This window comes from Bombina bombina, chromosome 3, assembly GCF_027579735.1.
Source record: "Bombina bombina isolate aBomBom1 chromosome 3, aBomBom1.pri, whole genome shotgun sequence".
NCBI classification, from domain to species: Eukaryota; Metazoa; Chordata; class Amphibia; order Anura; family Bombinatoridae; genus Bombina; species Bombina bombina.
The window spans coordinates 272,264,425-272,286,250 of NC_069501.1; the positions used below are offsets into that span (position 1 = coordinate 272,264,425).

General features: G+C 37.4%; 1 protein-coding gene across 2 annotated transcripts in view; it reads left to right on the forward strand.

Moving 5' to 3' along the window:
• Nucleotides 1-14,115: 14,115 nt before the first annotated feature.
• Nucleotides 14,116-21,826, forward strand: part of PIMREG (PICALM interacting mitotic regulator) — a 96,369-nt gene continuing 88,658 nt past the window's right edge. For both annotated transcript variants that reach the window (XM_053704604.1, XM_053704605.1), the window contains exons 1-2: nt 14,116-14,191; nt 16,537-16,828. In XM_053704604.1, coding sequence (XP_053560579.1) covers nt 16,559-16,828 — 270 coding nt within the window. In that variant the 5' untranslated portion in view covers nt 14,116-14,191; nt 16,537-16,558. The remainder of the gene's footprint in view (nt 14,192-16,536; nt 16,829-21,826) is intronic.

The following is a 21,826-nucleotide window of genomic DNA, read 5'->3' on the forward strand; positions in this document are numbered from 1 at the left end:
TGTAATTTCTTCATTTATTATGTTCAACTGAGCTGGGGATATTTTAGGCATTTTAATATCCTTCCAAAATCTATTTTTCGCTTCTTGATTTACTTCTGGCGTGGAGTAAAGTTTCTGGAAAAATGAATGAAATTGTCTTATAATATCGTTTGGAGTATTATATTTCTGCCCATTGAAAGATATTGATCCAATAAAGTTATTTTTCCTCTTACTTTTCGAGATATTTGCCAGCAGCTTTGCTGTTTTAGGAGAGAGGGTGCCATAATTAGCTTTATTTTTAAGATCTTGTTGAAACTGGTTTTGCATTAGAAATAACTCCCTCTCTCTTTTGGCCTTCTGATAATTAGCCATTATCAGGGTTATCAATATATTTTATAAATTTATTTTTAAGATAATTTGTTAGTTGTAATTCCCTGGCTCTTATCTTTCTCTTTCTTTTGACCATGTAGGCTTTTATTCCATCTCTGAAAAAGGCATTCGCGGCTTCCCAGAATATTTCCGTCTTAGGGAAGTATTCCTTATTAAGAGAGGCATACTCTCTCCATCTCTGAACTAGCCAATCTCTAAACTGAATATTTGAATGTAAGAATGAGGGGAAATTTTTTTTTAGCACATAAAGTCTCTCTATTGTTTCCCAACTGGATAGACAGAGAAACAATAGCATGGTCTGTCTTAATTTCTAAATGTAATAGACTTTCTGATACCAAAAACATATCTATTCTCGAGAATGTATGGTACGTCTTAGATTCACATGTAAACATTTTTTCGTCAGGGTGTTGGGTCCTCCATATATCTCTAAGTTTAAGGTTTTTTTTAAATGAAGCCAGAAAAAAAAATTTCTTTTTTGCTCTATATGAACCGCTATTCCTAAATCTATCCAGTTGGGGAACACATACACTATTAAAATCCCCTCCAATGATTGACTGTGAATCTACTAAGTTAATTAATTTTAAATATAACTCGGATCGACATTCATTTGGGGCATACAAATTACAGAGAGTATACCGGCTTTTGTTAATCTCTATTTCTAGGATCAAATATCTACCGTCTACATCTTTATACTGCGACAATAGTTGAAATTCTAGATCCTTACTAAAAATACATGCTACTCCTCTCTTCCTTTTAACTGCTGGGTTCGCGAATACTTCCCCAATACATCCCATTTTTAGTTTCTCTGCCTCCTGCAGACTCAAATGAGTCTCCTGCAGGAAGACAATATCTGGTTTGTATGGTTTCAGATGGTGGATTATTTTTTTCCTCTTAGCGGGGGACGAGAAGCCCCCCACATTCCAGTAGAATAAATTAAGCAGATTTTTCATTTTTGTTATGGAGGGAACCTATTAGTAACTCTTAAATCACAGAATGATAACACAGCCATAGGGTAAATATAAAGGGAGGGCATGGGAGCGAGGGAGAGAGCGAGAACCCCCCCCCCAAAAAAAAAACAAATGAAACAGCACAAGAAAGAACAACCACTCCATTATCCATCTATTTAAGCTAGTATAATCTACCTATATATTTATCTTTTTATTTTCTATTTTCTAAAAATTGCCTGACCTCCTCCACTGAATTTAAAATAGGAGTACTATTGTCTAAAAAGATTTTGGTTTTTGCAGGGTATATCATTGTAGCTTTATAGCCTGCATTGATCACTTGTGTACACCAAGGAGCCATCAGTCTCCTCTTATTGAGTGTTTCAGCAGAGAAGTCTTGGAATAGGTAAATTTGTTCATTATTAACTTCTACGGAACCTTTTTTCCTATAGTATGCAAGAATTTTCTGTTTATCCTGGAAATGTAACAGTTTCACCAATACAGGTCTTTTAGATTGTGTGATGTTGTCTCTTTTTTGGTATGTGCCCACCCTATGAACTATCTCCACAGCCATCTCTGTACTGTTTAAAGGCATATCTAACAATGCTGGTAATGTACGTTTAATAAACGTCATGAGATCCGCAAATTCCGGAGTCTCTGGGAGGCCTATTATTCTCAAATTGTTCCTTCGTGACCTGTCTTCTAAATCATCCAGTCGTGTTTGCAATGTTTCAATAGTCTTAGTCTGTGCATTCAAGAGGGTTTGTTGGGTACTATGAAGATCGTCAAGATCAGAAATTCTACTCTCAATTTCCCCTAACCTGCTCGAGACCTGCTTACGCTTATTAGTTAGGGTAGCTAAGTCTGTTTTAAGAACCTCAAATTGTGGCAGGAATAGGTCAGAGATTTGCTTTACTAGGCTATTGGTATCAATAATAGTATTATGACCCGGTACAGAATCCATTGCCCCTATTTCTGAGCTGCCCATACTCGACCTGGGTTTCTTATCCTTAGTTTTTGGAGGCATACTGCCTGGGTCAGATCTGCTGATCCCTAAATATTTGTCCATAAAAGGAAACTGGAGGTGTGGAAAAGAAAAAGTGAAAGCCGAATAAACGGCGTGAACATAGAGATAGAGAAAAAAAAAGAAAAAAAAGTGAATTAGTTATAATAATAGAGTGTTCTCTATAGTGTAGATAGTAAATAAGTGTCTCATAGAAGAGAGAAGTGTTATATATCGGTCGTTTAGTGTTCAATAGAAGGAACAGGTGATCTATATCTGTCGTTTAAAGTTTAGTGAAAGAAAAACACAAAAAAAAAACAAGAAAAAAAAACAAGTGATGTATATCTATCAGTTAAAGTGCATGTGTAAAGTCCACCAGTCCTAAATCTCTGCCCAATACAAGGGATAAGTTAGTTTTTGTTGGAGAGCAAATTGGATCTTAATCCTTTAAATCCTTTTCAATCCCTATACTTTTGCGCCAGGGATAGAATACAAAAGGTTCACAATTTAACAGAATATTACCCCCTTTACTTACTAAGATCTCTATTTACTGTCTCAGAGGTAAGAAGATAGGTCTACTAAACAGAATACGCTAGCTATCAGATCACACTGCAAAAAGTATATTGGATTGATATAGTCAGACTGACCAATGCTTTTACACCCAAAAACAGCGATATAATAATATCCTATGCTTCAGGCAATATATACTAACTTGAATCTCAGCAGATTTCTTTTACAGCTCTCACTTGTTCCTATCTTAGTAATTGGATAAACTCCCTTAACAGAGCTTACGCTGCTACTTTAATATCTCCAGCAAAAATTGGCTAAATTTATATAACTGCTAGGCATAGGAACCAATATATTAGCCTGAATACACAAGATACAAAATACCCTCCAATATATATATTTGACTGGTTTGATCAGACTGGCCACTGCCTTTACACACAGAAACAGCGATTTAATAATATCCTATACTGAAAATAGTGTATACTGACTATGATGTATGATAATGCTGAACAAATGATCCAGTCTATTGGTATAGAAGACATAGAAAACTGCAATATATCATGGAATCCTTATACTAGAGATCCACATAGTGTATCATTATTATACAAATCTATACAACTTAATTCAGATCTTGAAAAGCATCTTAGACAGGTATAATTACATTGTGAGAGTTTCAAAGACTGTCATTAAAAGCTGTGAATAATGACTCTAAGCTCAGATATGTAGCTAATATGTAGTTAATAGCTATAGAATAATTTGTTGTATAAACTTTAAAGGCTTTCCCTTTTCAATGCTTACACAAGGCCTTTACAGGTCGTTATCAGCCTTCTAAGTATATCTGAGAGCAGCAATCTCAATTTATGACACTTTATAGCAATACAGTATAGCAATCTAGAGCTGCTAGATATACACACTCATCATAAAACATGATTATCAGAGTCCCTTTTTTTGAGAGTATTATAATAATGTCCCCCACAACTTGAGACAGGCTGGATCGGTCTTGTTATAGCTGGAAGACCTCACTTCAAGACAAAGTCAACCACCCCTGGTCTCGCTGTAGATTATATATGTAAATTATAGTTCAAAGTTTCCAGACTTTTTAACAGCCGGCCTTCTTCTCTACAAATGGGGGCAGCTTCTGAAAAACCCCTATGTGGCCCCCTGTCCTTCTGCTTCCTATGCAGACCAAAGACCAATATCTAGGAGACTGTGGGTGCCAAACTTCCCAAAGAAAAAAGGTATCCTATATTCAGCCAGACAGGTGCGTTTGTAGATTTTATATAGGGTGACTTGGCAAATGCCAGGGAATAAAGAGAAGACAAACTTATCTTTCCTGCAGAGCGACTTTTTCCACCTCCTATCCCAGGAATCTTTGTATGTCGCTGGGGTTCTGGGAGGCGTGTCGCACTTTCCCTCCAGCGTTCGGAGCAGGCTCGGCTTGACAGGCTTGACCGGCACTTCTTCTTACCCAGATGTCAATGGGTACTGGTAAGCTTTTTCTTGTCTCCTACCCTGGATCTGGGGAGCGGTATCAACCGCCCAGCGTCCTCCAGATCCCAGGGTCCTGGGAGCGCTATAGCGGTATGCTTGTAACTTGAAGCGGCTGTCTGTGCTGTTTCGCGACTCTAGCCAGTGAGTCACAAAAGGCTGCTTGAACTTCCTGCTATCCAGACGGTGCACATCGACGTAAGGACACGGTCGAACACCATAGCGGCCGCGTAGATGCTCAGGAGTGCCTGTGTGAGGATGGTTCTCTCAGGACGCCAGTTGCACGCGTCTAAACAGGCACCTCCCACAAACGGAAGTGAACATTCAGACCTTGTCAGATCACACTTAGTGCAGAGCTGCTGCGAAGTAAATGCTGTAGGTTTGAATGCACCGTTTTATAGCACTAACTCTGCTCACTGTGGATGTTCCTTATAGCAGTCTGTCACGTATTTACAGAGATCCTGTTAGGGGGCGTGGTTAAGTTCTGTTACCGGAGCTGGACGAAATACTTCCTCCTGTTCCTTCGGTTGGTGAGAGGCAAACAGTGGCAGGTAATAGAAGTTGTTACCTTACAACGCTTGGAGATTCTGTTTGGTTGCGGCTCAATTTTAAGCCAGTGGGCGTGGTCAAGTTCCGTTTGTAAACGGATGGTATAATCAGAATAGCAATGTAGAAATTAGTAGTTAGGCAAGGAGAGAATAATCCGGAGTGTATCTTGAAATTCAGTGCAGGGATGAGTCCCTTGATACTCTTAATAGAGTCCTCCTGAGTATGGCAATGCTCTCACACAGAGTTTCAAGCTGTAGGTAGTAAACTGGATAGGATAGCAGGAGTAGCTTCTCACACAGACACAGTTCAGTGAAAATAAAGTAAAGCTTTTGCTGTAACTTCTTTAGCTTTGGTTTTAAGGTAATCCTTGTTTGATCCTAAGTCAGGGATGAGACAAGATTTTGGCGTAGCTTCTAGCTGAAAACAACAATAACTAAGCACCTGTTTAAGGTGCGTAGCTTCTAGCTGAAAACAACAATAACTAAGCACCTGTTTAACCCTTTAAGGACACAGCTTTCAGTTTGATCAATTGTTTTATGATGGAAAAATTCCGTCATATGTCCTTAAGAGGTTAAGGTGCAGGGGAGTGGTGATGGAGAGCAGGTAATCCAAAATAAATTAGAAAACCAGGAGTAGATTCCTGACAGACAGAATGGGACTTCCCAATATAGCAATTTATAATTAAGTGGCAGTAGTAAAGATTGCCTTGGACTGGCTTTTGGAGAGCAATCACTTTACCCTTCTAGAAACAGAAAATAGTCTGGTAAAACCCCTATATTTAAAAAATATCCTTCACCTAGAGGTTAAAGACCTCCCACCATATGTTAAAAGATTAGAATTTTTTAAGGACACAGTCGTGGCATGGCATAGGACATGCAGACATCTAGGAATTAACTTCTCCGCATCACAATTCTTAAAGGGACAGTTTACTCAAAAAATTTCTCCCCTTTAATTTGTTCCCAATGATCCACTTTACCTGCTGGAGTGTATTCAATTGTTTACAAGTAGCTCCTTTACCCTTATATTGGCATTTGAAATTGTTAATTTAGCATGTGGTATCCCCACCTATTCTGAAAGTTTGTGGCCGCGCGTACCAGCTATAGATAAGCTTTGTAAACACAGCCAGCAGAAGAAATTACACTCCCAGTGTGATAAAGCAGAGATAAGGTAATAAAATGTTGATTTTCCATTGTTCTCTCAAAGTATTGGTGATTGTTTTAAGGACAGATATAAGATAAAGAAGCAGGTATATGTGCACAATGTGATACAGTAATGAGATCTGATTATACCTACAAGCTCAACCTATTTTATTAGGCTGTGGCTTCAAAACACAAAATCAGAGCTTTAATATACAGAAATAAACCTTAAAAAGCTAATTTTCATACATTTTTTACTCTGCAGTTGGTAAAAAAGCAATTGTAAACACATTAAGGGAAAAACTATTTTACAGTATACTGTCCCTTTAACTATTGAAGGGAACTATGAATTCAAACAGGGCCTTTCTTCCAAAAAATTTGCACAATGGCGAGATAAGGGACTATCTAAAATTATCCAATTAGTAAAAAGGAACCAGGGCATTATAAAGGTCGAAGAGTTTGAAGTAATTAAAAATAAATTCCCATTGACAAACAAACATTTTTATTCCTTCCTACAAATCAGACATTATTGTTTGAAGTTAATACGGTCGGTCACAAGGTGACAATTGGGACCTTGCACCATTAATACCAGTGATTAATGCCATCAAAAATGGTAAATACTCCATATCACTCCTTTATAATATAGTAAATAACACAGATTATAAAAAGCTCCTTAATGGAGGGGTTGTAAAATGGAGAGAAATGTTCCTCACGAATCTCAGAGATCAAACTATACTGAAAAGTGTGGAAAGGGTAGAAGAGGCATCGCTAGCCATTCCTGTGCGAGAACAACACATAAAGATATCATGGATGGCATATATTACACCAGAGAAAATAGCTAAGTGGGGAGGTACAGGATAAGGAACATATTGTATAAAATGTAGACAAAGCAGAACAAATCTGGTACATAGCTTTTGGCTTTGCCCCAATGGGCAATGGTAAACTTTTGGATAAATAAGATATATAAGTCCCAAATTACCATGCAGGCAGAACAGATTTTTTTCTTCAAATATGAGGAAAAACACTTACAGTGGAGAAAATTTGTAACAATGGTAATTCTAATAGGTAGGAATCTTATTTTAAAGGGTTGGAAGAATGCCAGACCACCATCTTTTGCGGCCCTAAAGGAATGTATCTATAAACAGCTCCTTATAGAACTACAAGATACCCTGTTCTATATTGAAATTAATATTACACGTTTTTTTGATAAGTGGGGGAAGTGGCTGAAAACCTGAGACCAAGAGGAGCAGAGACGAGTAATAAAAACCTTTGAATATACAGTTTATATAGAAAGCTGTAGATTGAGAGGTGAATGGCTCTTTGACTCAGATGGTGCGGCCCGTGGGGAGGGGGATGGGGGGGATTGGGGATAGATTCGAGGAAGAGTATGGAAGGTTTAATTTTTTTTATGTTTTCTTCTTCTCTTCCCTCTCTCATTTGGGAAAAGTATATATGCTCTCGATTCTAGTGGTATGTAGTATAATATCAGATGATGTAAATTTTGTTTCTTTATGCTGTAAGATTGGAAAAAAATCTAATAAATAAAATATATATAAAAAAAAATATATATGGGGCAGCGTATTGATTGGGATTTTCCAACCCCACCCCCTAATCTTTCCAGGTCTGCAAAGTTGTGTCTTCTATATGCAAGATGTTCTTGTTAGGAACCCCCCTTTCTATCACTATATATTTTACCTTATAATTATATGATGTTAGACCAAGAGCAAAGGAAACACTTTTATTCAAGAGATGTTTTAAAAACTTAAAGGGACACTGAACCAAAAAAATGTATTTTGTGATTCAGATAGAGCATGCAATTTTAAACGACTTTCTAATTTACTCCTATTATCAATTTTTCTTCGTTCTCCTGCTTTCTTTATTTGAAAAAGAAGGCATCTAAGCTATTTTTTTGGTTCGGGCATGGAAAGCACTTGTTTATTGGTAGGTGAATTTACCCACCAATCAGCAAGAACAACACAGTGTGTTCACCAAAAATGGGCCGGCATCTAAACTTACATTCTTGCATTTCAAATAAAGATACCAAGAGAATGAAAATAATTTGATAATAGGAGTAAATTAGAAAGTTGCTTAAAGGGACAGTCAACACCAGAATTGTTGTTGTTTAAAAAGATAGATAATCCCTTTATTACCCATTCCCCAGTTTTGCAAAACCAACACTGTTATATTAATACACTTTTTACTTCTGTGACTAACTTGTATCTAAGCATCTTCTGACCGCCCCTAATCACATGACTTTTAGTTATTATCTATTGACTTGCATTTTAGCCAATTAGTGCAGTGTCTGCCACTAGCCACGGGCGTGATCACAATGCTATCTATATGGCCTACATGAGCTTGCTCTCCCCTGCTGTGAAAAGTAAATAAAATAGAGGCGGCCTTCAAGGGCTTAGAAATTATCATATGTGCCTCCCTAGGTTTGCTTTCAACTAGAATACCAAGAGAACACAGCAACATTGTTGATAAAAGTAAATTGGAAAGTTGTTTAAAATTACATGCCCTATTTGAAAAATGAAAGCTTTTTTGGACTTGACTGTCCCTTTAAAACTGCATGCTCTATCTGAATCATGATAGAAAAAAAATGGGTTCAGTGTCCTTTTAAAAAAATTTTTTTTCTCTGCAGCTAATTTGCAATGCAATTTTCGGTTGCTACGATATATTATAAAACTTTAAAAAATGCATTATTCTCACAACACATTGTGATTCAGTCGGTGCTCTAGTGTAACTGCCTAATTTAAAATTGAATTTCCAAATTACCTGCAGAAAATTTTTCACTAAAAACTTAATTGCAGAAAGTGAAAAAAAATTCTACTTGAAAAAAAATGTCTTTGTTGAAATACCAAGGTAGGCAAAGGAACAGGGATTGGTGGCTATACACATATGCCTCTTGTCATTGGCTAACTAGATGTTTTCAACTTGGTCCAATCAGTGCTTTGCTGCATTGGATCTGACTTAAGGGGCCCTTATAGTGATAAAATGATGTTATACTATTTTAGAGTATGTCATTTTATCACTAGCATCTCTGCAAAGCTATCGCCTAGATTTAGAGTTGGGCGGTAGCCGTGAAAACCAGCGTTAGAGGCTACTAACGCTGCTTTTTACCGCCTCTGGTATTTAGAGTCAGTCAGGAAAGGGTCTAACGCTCACTTTCCAGCCGCGACTTTTCCATACCGCAGATCCCCTTACGTCAATTGCGTATCCTATCTTTTCAATGGGATCTTTCTAACGCCGGTATTTAGAGTCGTGGCTGAAGTGAGCGTTAGAAATCTAACGACAAAACTCCAGCCGCAGAAAAAAGTCAGTAGTTAAGAGCTTTCTGGGCTAACGCCGGTTTATAAAGCTATTAACTACTGTGCTCTAAAGTACAATAACAACCCATAAACTACCTATGTACCCCTAAACCGAGGTCCCCCCACATCGCCGCCACTCTATTCAAATTTTTAACCCCTAATCTGCCGACCGCACGCCGCTGCCACCTACGTTATCCCTATGAACCCCTAATCTGCTGCCCCTAACACCGCCGACCCCTATATTATATTTATTAACCCCTAATATGCCGCCCCCAACGTCGCCGCTACCTACCTACACTTATTAACCCCTAATCTGCCGACCGGACCGTGCCGCTATTATAATACATTTATTAACCCCTAATCCACCTCACTCCCGCCTCACTAACCCTATAATAAATAGTATAAACCCCTAATCTGCCCTCCCTAACATCGCCGACACCTAACTTCAAGTATTAACCCCTAATCTGCCGATCGGAGCTCACCGCTACTCTAATAAATTTTTTAACCCCTAAAGCTAATTCTAACCCTAACACCCCCCCTAAGTTAAATATAATTTTATTCTAACGAAATAAATTAACTCTTATTAAATAACTTATTCCTATTTAAAGCTAAATACTTACCTGTAAAATAAACCCTAATATAGCTACAATATAAATTATAATTATATTGTAGCTATTTTAGGATTAATATTTATTTTTACAGGCAACTTTGTAATTATTTTAACCAGGTACAATAGCTATTAAATAGTTAATAACTATTTAATAGTTACCTAGTTAAAATAATTACAAAATTACCTGTAAAATAAATCCTAACCTAAGTTACAATTAAACCTAACACTACACTATCAATAAATTAATTAAATAAAATACCTACAATTATCTACAATTAAACCTAACACTACACTATCAATAAATAAATTAAATACAATTCCTACAAATAAATACAATTAAATAAACTAACTAAAGTACAAAAAATAAAAAAGAACTAAGTTACAAAAAATAAAAAAATATTTACAAACATTAGAAATAAATTACAACAATTTTAAACTAATTACACCTACTCTAAGCCCCTAATAAAATAACAAAGACCCCCCAAATAAAAAAATGCCCTACCCTATTCTAAATTACAAAAGTTCAAAGCTCTTTTACCTTACCAGCCCTTAAAAGGGCCCTTTGCGGGGCATGCCCCAAAGAATTCAGCTCTTTTGCCTGTAAAACAAACCCATACAATACCCCCCCAACATTACAACCCACCACCCACATACCCCTAATCTAACCCAAACCCCCCTTAAATAAACCTAACACTAAGCCCCTGAAGATCTTCCTACCTTGTCTTCACCTCGCCGGGTTCACCGATCGGTCCAGAAGAGGGTCCGAAGTCTTGATCCAAGCCCAAGCGGGGGGCTGAAGAGTGACGTCCATCCTCGGGCTGAAGTCTGGATCCAAGCGGCGGCTGAAGAAATCCATCATTGGGATGAAGTCGGAAGTCCATCATCGGGATGAAGTCGGAAGTCCATCATCGGGATGAAGTCTTCTATCAAGCCGCATCTTCAATCTTCTTTCTTCCGGAGCGGAGCCATCTTCTTCCCAGCCGACGCGGATCCAACCTCTTCAAGCGACGCCTACTAGCCGAATGACGGTTCCTTTAAATGACGTCATCCAAGATGGCGTCCCTCGAATTCCGATTGGCTGATAGGATTCTATCAGCCAATCGGAATTAAGGTAGGAAAATTCTGATTGGCTGATGGAATCAGCCAATCAGAATCAAGTTCAATTCGATTGGCTGATCCAATCAGCCAATCAGATTGAGCTCGCATTCTATTGGCTGAGCCTATAGAATCCTATCAGCCAATCGGAATTCGAGGGACGCCATCTTGGATGACGTCATTTAAAGGAACTGTCATTCGGCTAGTAGGCGTCGCTTGAAGAGGTTGGATCCGCGTCGGCTGGGAAGAAGATGGTTCTGCTCCGCTCCGGAAGAAAGAAGATTGAAGATGCGGCTTGATAGAAGACTTCATCCCGATGATGGACTTCCGACTTCATCCCGATGATGGATTTCTTCAGCCGCCGCTTGGATCCAGACTTCAGCCCGAGGATGGACGTCACTCTTCAGCCCCCCGCTTGGGCTTGGATCAAGACTTTGGATCCTCTTCTGGACCGATCGGTGAACCCGGCGAGGTGAAGACAAGGTAGGAAGATCTTCAGGGGCTTAGTGTTAGGTTTATTTAAGGGGGGTTTGGGTTAGATTAGGGGTATGTGGGTGGTGGGTTGTAATTTTGGGGGGGGTATTGCATGTTTTTTTTTTACAGGCAAAAGAGCTGAATTCTTTGGGGCATGCCCCGCAAAGGGCCCTTTTAAGGGCTGGTAAGGTAAAAGAGCTTTGAACTTTTGTAATTTAGAATAGGGTAGGGCATTTTTTTATTTTGGGGGTCTTTGTTATTTTATTAGGGGGCTTAGAGTAGGTGTAATTAGTTTTAAATTGTTGTAATTTATTTCTAATGTTTGTAAATATTTTTTTATTTTTTGTAACTTAGTTCTTTTTTATTTTTTGTACTTTAGTTAGTTTATTTAATTGTAGGAATTGTATTTAATTTATTTATTGATAGTGTAGTGTTAGGTTTAATTGTAGATAATTGTAGGTATTTTATTTAATTAATTTATTGATAGTGTAGTGTTAGGTTTAATTGTAACTTAGGTTAGGATTTATTTTACATGTAATTTTGTAATTATTTTAACTAGGTAACTATTAAATAGTTATTAACTATTGAATAGCTATTGTACCTGGTTAATATAATTACAAAGTTGCCTGTAAAATAAATATTAATCCTAAAATAGCTACAATATAATTATAATTTATATTGTAGCTATATTAGGGTTTATTTTACAGGTAAGTATTTAGCTTTAAATAGGAATAATTTATTTAATAAGAGTTAATTTATTTAGTTAGATTTAAATTATATTTAATTTAGGGGGGTGTTAGGGTTAAAGTTAGACTTAGCTTTAGGGGTTAATAAATTTATTAGAGTAGCGGTGAGCTCCTGTCGGCAGATTAGGGGTTAATACTTGAAGTTAGGTGTCGGCAATGTTAGGGAGGGCAGATTAGGGGTTAATACTATTTATTATAGGGTTATTGAGGAGGGAGTGAGGCGGATTAGGGGTTAATACATTTATTATAGTAGCGCTCAGGTCCGGTCGGCAGATTAGGGGTTAATAAGTGTAGTTAGGTGGAGGCGACGTTGGGGGCGGCAGATTAGGGGTTAATAAATATAATATAGGGGTCGGCGATGTTAGGGCAGCAGATTAGGGGTACATAGGGATAACGTAGGTGGCGGAGGTGTACGGAGCGGCAGATTAGGGGTTAAAAATAATATGCAGGGGTCAGCGATAGCGGGGGCGGCAGATTAGGGGTTAATAAGTGTAAGGTTAGGGGTGTTTAGATTCGGGGTACATGTTAGAGTGTTAGGTGCAGACGTAGGAAGTGTTTCCCCATAGGAAACAATGGGGCTGCGTTAGGAGCTGAACGCGGCTTTTTTGCAGGTGTTAGGTTTTTTTTCAGCTCAAACAGCCCCATTGTTTTCTATGGGGGAATCGTGCACGAGCAGGTTTTTGAAGCTGGCCGCGTCCGTAAGCATCAATGGTATCGAGAGTTGCAGTGGCGTTAAATTATGCTCTACGCTCCCTTTTTGGAGCCTAACACACTGAAAACCCAGCCATTCTGTGAACTCTAAATACCAGCGGTATTTAAAAGGTGTGGCCAGAAAAAAGCACGCGTAGCTAACGCACCCCTTTGGCCGCAAAACTCTAAATCTAGGCGTATGTGTTTAACCTCCCAAAAAGGGGGTTAAACACATAGTTAAAGGGAAACTGAACCCAATTTTTTTCTTTTGTAATTCAGAAAGAGCATGCAATTTTAAGCAACTTTCTAATTTACTCCTATCATCAATTTTCTTCATTCTCTTGTTATCTTTATTTGAAAAGCAAGAATGTACGTTTAGAAGCCAGCCCATTTTTGGTTCACAACCTGGGTTGTCCTTGCTGATTGTACAGCACCAACAGACAAGTGATGTCCAGGGTCTGAACCAAAAATTGTCTGGCTCCTTAGCTTAGATGCCTTCTTTTTCAAATAAAGATAGCAAGAGAACAAAGAAAAAAAATGATAATAGGAGTAAATTAGAAAATTGCTTAAAATTGTATGCTCTATTTGAATAATGAAAGAAAAAATGTGGGTTTAGTGTTCCTTTCATAACAGTTATATGCAAAATATGTTGATAAAATACTGTGACACATTACAGCGTTTTCTTTTTTGCACTTTTATAAACCTTTTAAAAACACGAAGTATAATGGTAGGAAAATCGTTTTTCATGCACTGTATCCCAATTCGGGCAGAGGTTCTCACCATGTATAACGTAATAAACATTTTAGCTTTACTTCCACAAAAGAATAAAGTACGCGGTGTACAATCTATTACGTACAACAATACAGTCTAGCTAAACGATCCCTAGTAACTTACTATGAACATATTTCTCATCCCATATATTAAACCCACTAATACGGATGCAGATGAACCACAGAACTTCACCGTAACAACAACAATTCAATTCTTATATTGAGGCCTATCTCCCGCGCCCCAAAACGAGGCAGCGCCCTCTTGTGCAACCCTAACACTGCCGGGCAGCGCTACTGAATCACTACAAGGCCAGGAGACCGCTGAAGCTTCTGTAATCTTGAACGGGTTAATATCCACTGGGAGTTCACGCTTGTGAGTGACCTCACCAGAAGCCGTCCAATTAGAGGAAAGTACTCCGCAAACACAGGGTGGTGGCGCCTGATTCGAACAGAAAGCCTTTCTGTTCGAATCAGGAAAGTTACAGGAGATCCTCTGGAACGGGTAAGTGTCATGAATCGTTATTTATAATACGAGGGACCACCTCCGCCTTCTGTAAAATAAACACTGTAGTTACATTTTATTGGGATCATTTATGTAGCAGATAATACCGTTTTTAAACTTTTATTTTGATGATTACTTTGCCGTATATATATTTGGTCCAACACTAGAGTTGCCATCCGTCCAGGTGGACCAACAGCCTATAACGTAGGGAATATGATAATCTCAATATTGTATGAAAATCAGTATATTGTCCGACAAAATAAATAATAACCACCGATAAAATTGAAAATGATTAAAATACTTTTTACTCATGGTGTGACTTTTCTTTGATCCCCTTAAAGGGACACGGAACCCAAATTTTTTCTTTTGTGATTCGGATAGAGCATGACATTTTAAGCAACTTTCTAATTTACTCCTATTATCAAATTTTCTTCATTATCTTGGTATCTTTATTTGAAATGCAAGAATGTAAGTTTAGATGCCAACCCATGTTTGGTGAACAACCTGTGTTGTCCTTGCTGATTGGTGGATAAATCCATACACCAATAAAAAAGAGCTGTCCCGAGTTCTGAATAAAAAAAAAAAGCTTAGATGCCCTTTTTTCAAATAAAGATAGCAAGAGAACGAAGAAAAGTTGATAATAGGAGTAAATTAGAAAGTTGCCTAAAATTGCATGCTCTATCTGAATCGCGAAAGAAAAAAAAAATTGGGTTCAGTGTCCCTTTTAAATTTGAATTGTATCTACCGGTATTTTATTTCTACTTGTTTCACTGTTTCCTGATCACATCTCTCAGATTATAAACATTTATGGTGGCTGTATAATGTTCTTGAGATAATTTTCATCTGTGAACATAGCTAAACTGAGATAGCATAAGAAAACAGGAGCAAATTACAGCAGGCATCAGCACAGTTTATTTTTCATTGTACACTTGCTGTGTTATAAATTATTTCTACTGATAGAAGGGTTTGCGTTACAGGCAGTATTTTAGTACTTGCAGGAGACAAAATACATATTTTTAATTTTTATTTTATGCAAAGTTTAGTGCAAATCCCATGTGATACAATTCTTAATGCTGTATAGATATGCAAATATCTCAAGTGTGGTCCATTGAAAGTGACAATAAAGAAAAATCACTTGCCACTGTCTGGGTCTTCTATTGTTTGTATGCAAAACCATTGTGTTTGATATGGTGAAATCTATCAAACAAAGCAGCTTTTTATGTGTTTTTAATTAATTTACTGATACAATATGTAAACTAATGTATAATTCTAGTGTACAGACTACTTGTGCTATGTTTATCAAAAGCAGGAAGTTTATTTTCAATTCTGTTTTGTACATCTGTGTATTATAAATACATTAATTATTGCTATTTATTACACTTCATGATTCAGATAGTGCACCTGTTTTCACATTTGCTTTATTCTCTTGATATCATTTGTTCAAAGCACAGTTAGGTAGGCTCAGGAGCAGCAATGCGTTACTGGGATAATGTAGGTGGCTGCTCACCCAATGCGTTCAGCTAGCTCCCAGTATAGCATTACTTTTCCTTCAACAAAGATAATGAAGACAATTTGAAATTGCATGCTGTATCTGAATCACAAAATAAAAAAATGGGTTTCATGTCCCTTTAAGTGTTTGTTTCTTTTAACACTACAATTCAGCACCAGACTGCTTCACTGATAGGGTTGTTGGATAAGTGTGCTGGGTTAAACTGGGACTGATGGCGGCTTGCAGGTGTTTAATTTAAAAATAAATACGATTAACAGGATGGTAAAGTCATAATTAGACAATGATTTAGACACATACAATTTTAAACAACTTTGCAATTTACTTCTTTTATTTAATTTGTTTTCTACTCTTGTTATCCTTTGCTGAAAAGTTTATCTAGATACTAGCTGCTGATTGGTGGCTATGTGTATGTATGTATATATTTTGTGTATGTGTGTAAAATATATATATATATATATATATATATAATCTTAATTGTCATTGACTTACCAAAGTGTTCAGTTAGAAACCAGTATTGCATTGCTCCTTCAGCAAAGGATACCAAGGGAATGAAGCAAATTTGATAATAGAAACTGGAAAGTTGTTTAACATTGTATGTTATTTCTAAATCATGAAGAAAATAATTGGGGTTTCATGTCCCTTTAAATACAAACACTAAAAGTGGCCTTTAAAATGCAGGTTAGTTGACTAAATATGGCTTGGTCAAACAGGCAAAACTTGAATCTAAGCAAAGCAAGGCTGCCATTGTCTACTTATGACCTCTATCCATCTGTACATATACTCGTGCCAATTGGTGTAGATAAGCTACAAATAAGTTGTGTTATTACTTTTGCAGAAGTTTACTTGTGTTCTGAAAGATGACTTCAGTTTTGCAAAATGCTGGCTGGAGAAGGCACAGTATTCTGGAGAATATTGATGATAGCCCTCAGCCTGATAAATTCCGGAAGATCCCTTCATCAAGCTCACTGAACACACTGCGCATGTCACTAAGGAAAAGGCTGCCCCTTAAGCACATTGACATCAACTGCAACACCTCTCCAGCCTGGAGCACCATGGCACCAAAGACACGGCGATCCTTGCGGTCAGTGACTGTGACGGCTAAGAACATGTTGGACTCTGTGTCACAGGTAAATTCTGAAAATTTAGGCTTACTATTTAAAAAAAATCAAAGAAACAAATTTAAAGGGACATGTGACACTAAATATTTACTTATTTGTATTTAGTGGTTAATGTCCTTTTATTCTTCCTGTAGCCGGATAATGTATACAGTTTCCTTTTTAAAATCACTGTTTGCAGCTTCCGGCCGATTGGAAATGTCCGCCAAACCCCTCTTTGTTACGTAATCATTACCCATGGCTTTATAGCAAGCAATTCTCTCCATGTCGAGCAAGACGTTTCATGCTAGTGTACGGAAGTTTGCGCATGCCCAGTGTCTTGAAACTGCCAAAATGGCCTTTTAAAAACCGGAGCCGGATCTTTGGTTCCGGTGTTTAAAAGGACACCATGGCAATTTCAAGACACTGGGCATGCTCAAACTACTGTGCACGAGCATGCCACGGCATGGAGCCATTTCCAATCGGCCCGGAGGCTGCAAACTGTATTTTGAAAGAAAACTGTATACGTTATACGGCTACAGGAAGAATAAAAGTACATTAACCACTAAATCCTACTAAGTAAGTAAATATTTAGTGTTGAATGTCACTTTAATGTCAAGCAGTAATTTAATACCTGTGTTTAATATAAAATGAATCTAATACCTGTGTGCAGGTTATATAACTATATTTTGGGACTTATTTATGAAGGTGCTTTTGCAGCCCTTTTCTGCTTTCTAACCTGTCCACCACATCAGAGGTGGTGAATTAAAGTGACATTAAACATTAGATACATTACATGCTCATCCCTCTAATTATGGGTGCCACCATTTTGGAACCTAAGTTTCATGATAGCTATCTAAAGGAGAGCTGCTGCACATGTGCCAACACGTGTACGCACTGGAATGCACTGAATACTAGATTTCCACATCAACGACAATACAAATATTCTATAAAACGTTTTATTTTAAAATAGTCCAATGCAGAGGTATTCCTAAACGCCCCATAAATTAGGCGTTTTTTTCCCTTCTATATTTGTCCAATCAGCGTGCACGCACTCTCATAAGGAACACTGTTTGACACGCTAGCAGAGGAACTGGTATCCCTAAGTGACGTTTATACCAGCCCTGCTAGCGTGTCAGTCAAGGGAATCACTGCGTACTTTGTAATGTTTGTATCTCGTTGAAACTTTATTTTCTAACACAAGAATTTTAGAATTAAAAGATTTTATTATGTACAATGTGTAATATATATATTTTATGCTCCCTCAAATCAAAGGCAATTTGTAAATTCTAACTAATGCTTCTGTCCAAACGCTCATCTTATTAATTTGCCTCTCTGAAGTATGAAGCTTCACAGGTTGCTATATCAACCATTACCTGTGCAATCAATCATGCAGGTGCGCAGAGGGGCGGGATCAGAGTTGGAGTGACATGTTCTCACAAGATAGGGAGAGGAGCTGCATAATCACTGAAGTGCACACACTCTCTCATACATGTAGGTCGTCCGACTCTGATTAATTGGAGGTTCAATCTGTTCTTTTTCTGGGCAGTGGAATTAAAAAAATATTTTTTTAGTAAATATCTCCAAAAGAATAAATAACATTTAATTGGTGTATACTGATAAAAAAAAATGTATGATTGTTATGTACAGTGGAACCATGCTGTTCTTGAAAATAACTATAATGTCCCTTTAATATTCTTTTTACTTCTGTGATTACCTTGTGTCTAAGCCTCTGCAGACTGCCCCTTATCTCAGTGCTTTTTAGAAACTTGAATTTTAGCCAATTAGTGCTTGGTCATGTATAACTCCACTAGAGCTGCAAGAACTAATCGGCATAATCGCTAATAATCGATTATGAAAATAGTTGTCAACGAATCTCATAATCGATTAGTTGGTTTGCAATTAGTTGGTCTGTGCACAACACCAGCTGCTTCACTCCAATGAACTCCTGCTTATGGTATTGTGTTTTATGGTTATGTCCTTAGCCTAAAGGACGTCTACTTTTCACTTTTTCAGGACAGTATAAGTTTACAACTACCCCTGGCCTATGTGCAACCCAGATATAATAGTCATCATTTGGATTGTTTATATTAAATCTGGTGATTTGGAACTATGCTTTTCATGATATTGTGCCAAGCTTGTTGATTACACGTTGCCCTAGATTGATGGGAGTTATTTAAATTGATGTGCACAATTATTAGCGTATTGCTTGCTATTGCTGATTATATGTACTGTATAAATAAATGTGTAAAGCTTTGTCCTGTTATTGATATACAGTCCTTAGCGCTTTTGATCTTGTTTTTTTTATATTTTTAATAAATTGTGTTATGTACCAGATTCAACCTTTATAAGTATATATCTGTTATTTTTAGAGCGGACTAGATATTTCTCCTAACCTTATAGCTGGTTATTTACCATTGCATATAGATATTCAAGATATTTTTATGTTAGAATGAAGTCAAGGGTTACTTTATTGAGAGGTCCCTTGCCAAGGTAGAAAACACTTTAGCATTGGTGAAGAGCTAACAAATATAAATATCCCACTTTGGTGAAATTGGCAAAACCCTACTTATACACCTCAACAGCCTTTTCTCTCCTGCAGGAAATATATAGCTGCAAACAGAGAACCAGCCTTAGCCAGAAGCATGTGGACATGTTGAGATGTTTGCATTTCAATGCAAAGTTTCTGAAAGAGTGAATAACCGAATGTTATTAACACTGATAGTCTAACTCTTTCTAGTTCTACCTCTTTTCAAACAGTTTGTGGTTTTGTTTTGTTTAATTATAAAACTGTGCTCTGCTGCTTAAAAATTGAATAAACAGTTGTGATAATGTAAAGTTTTCGTCTGAAGTTTATATTTGTAACACTCATTATGTGGATTTTGTTTAAAACATAGAAAACTATTATTGATTCTCTTTTTATCCGATTAATCGAAAAAATAATCGGCCGATTAATCGATTATGAAAATACCTGAGGAGTATGCCCGCAGCAGCACTCTGCATCACCTCATCAGTAAGCTTTCCTTGCCCAGCAGCAGACTTCTTTCATAGATGCGGCAGTGCAGAGTGCTGCTGCTGGCATACTTCATGATTATGGTGCTGGAGATGTCTGGGCACAGGCAGCAGGTATCTGCATTTCAAGCGGTTGCCATAGGCAGGTGACATTCAGCTCAGGAGCGTTGCCTGGAAATTATACTTACAACAGGCCAGGTGGGGAGAAAGTCTACAACCGGTGTTCTGTCAGAATAAGCTACCCGTGCACTGCACATGCACTATAAGAATAAAAAAATCTGTCAGACTTAGCTACCTTTGTGACTGCACATGCGAGTAAGCAGCCACAGGGGCATAACTTTAGGAATTTCTCCTTCGTCAGAATAAGCCATCCTATTACTCCGCATGCACTCTTTGATGTCGCTGCATTCCACATATATTTGTCATGATGATTTGGAGTTGGGTGACATCACATAGCGCATGCGCAGTGCACGGGTAGCTTATTCTGAGACAACACTGGAGGACTGCAAGATTAGAGAGGGTGCAATGCGTGACACAATTTAGATCTAAGGGGTTTAGTTTAATATATAATATAATATAAGGAGAGACCTATAATATCCCCTGGAGTTGCTACTATGGGGCCTTTGCTCAGCCCTTTTCTGAGGGTGTGGCAGGATTTCACGGCGGATGCACCAGAGCTGTAAAGTTAGAAGTAAAATAAAAAAACTTTCATGTTACATAATGCTTTAAGTGGCTTTTGTGTTATTTCATTATTATTCTATAAATTCCATTCTGATAACACGTATGTACACTGACCCTTTAAAGGGACAGTATACTATAAAATAGTTTTTCCAATTACTTTTTTTTTACCAGCTGCAGAGTATAAAATGTATTAGTTTTGCGTTTTAAGGTTTGTGTATATGAATTAGCTAATTTTGTGTTTTGAAGCCACAACCTAATAAAATGGGTTGAGCTTGTAGGAATAATCAGATCTCATTTCTTCATCACATTGTGTACATATTCCTGCTTCTTTATCTTATATCTGTCCATAAAAAAATCACCAATACTTGGATAGAACAATGGAAAATTAACATTGTATTACCTTATCTCTTATATACCCCACTGGGAGTGTAATTTCTTCTGCTGACTGTGTTTACAACAACTTTCAGGATAGGTGGGGATATCACAGGCTAAATCAACTATTTCAAATGCTAATATAATGGAAATAGCTGTAAACAATTTAATACACTCCACAGTTAAAGTGGATCATTGGGAACACATTAAAGTGAAGGTAAAGTTAGCTTTATTGTATGAGTACATGTTAAAATAATCCCAAAATTAATGCTACTTTCATTCATCATTTTTTTTTAATTTAGCATATAAACTCACTTATCTCTGTTTTTGCATTTAATTTTCTGCGCTTTCAAAACAACCCGCTTTTTTTTTTTTTTTTTTTTTTACTTGCCGGTCACGTTCTTGAAAAGGCCAATTGAAAACCTGGCCGTTAGGCGGCCATCATTTGACGTCATTCCTCTACTTGACGATTTGCGCATGCGTTGCAATTAATTCTTCCCTTATTTGAGAAGCTCGCTCCCGTTTAGCGCTGCTATTTACTCTTCATTACAAACAATTTGAGTAACACATGCGCATAGGTAATCGTCGTAGCAATGTGCGCATGCGCAATTTGTTAGTTACACGAGAACGCTCTTTTGAGATACGTATAGAGCGGGTGGGACCGCTCTATACGTAAGAGTGTCAAAAACCAGGAAATGGATCGTGGGAGGAGTAAACACCGGCACAGTTAGTAAATATAAATCGTTTGCAATTAAAAAATACATATTGAAATGCTGGAAAAAAAGTTAGCGATCACACTATTTAGGCTATAAGTAATATAATTATGCTTAAAAAACATCCATACTTTACCTTCACTTTAAAGGGGAGAAAATGTTTGAGTAAACTGCCCTTTAACTGATCACTGCAAAACAATCCACTTAAAATATTATGACAGCGTTGAGCCTTATTGTCTAGAGACTCAAGCCC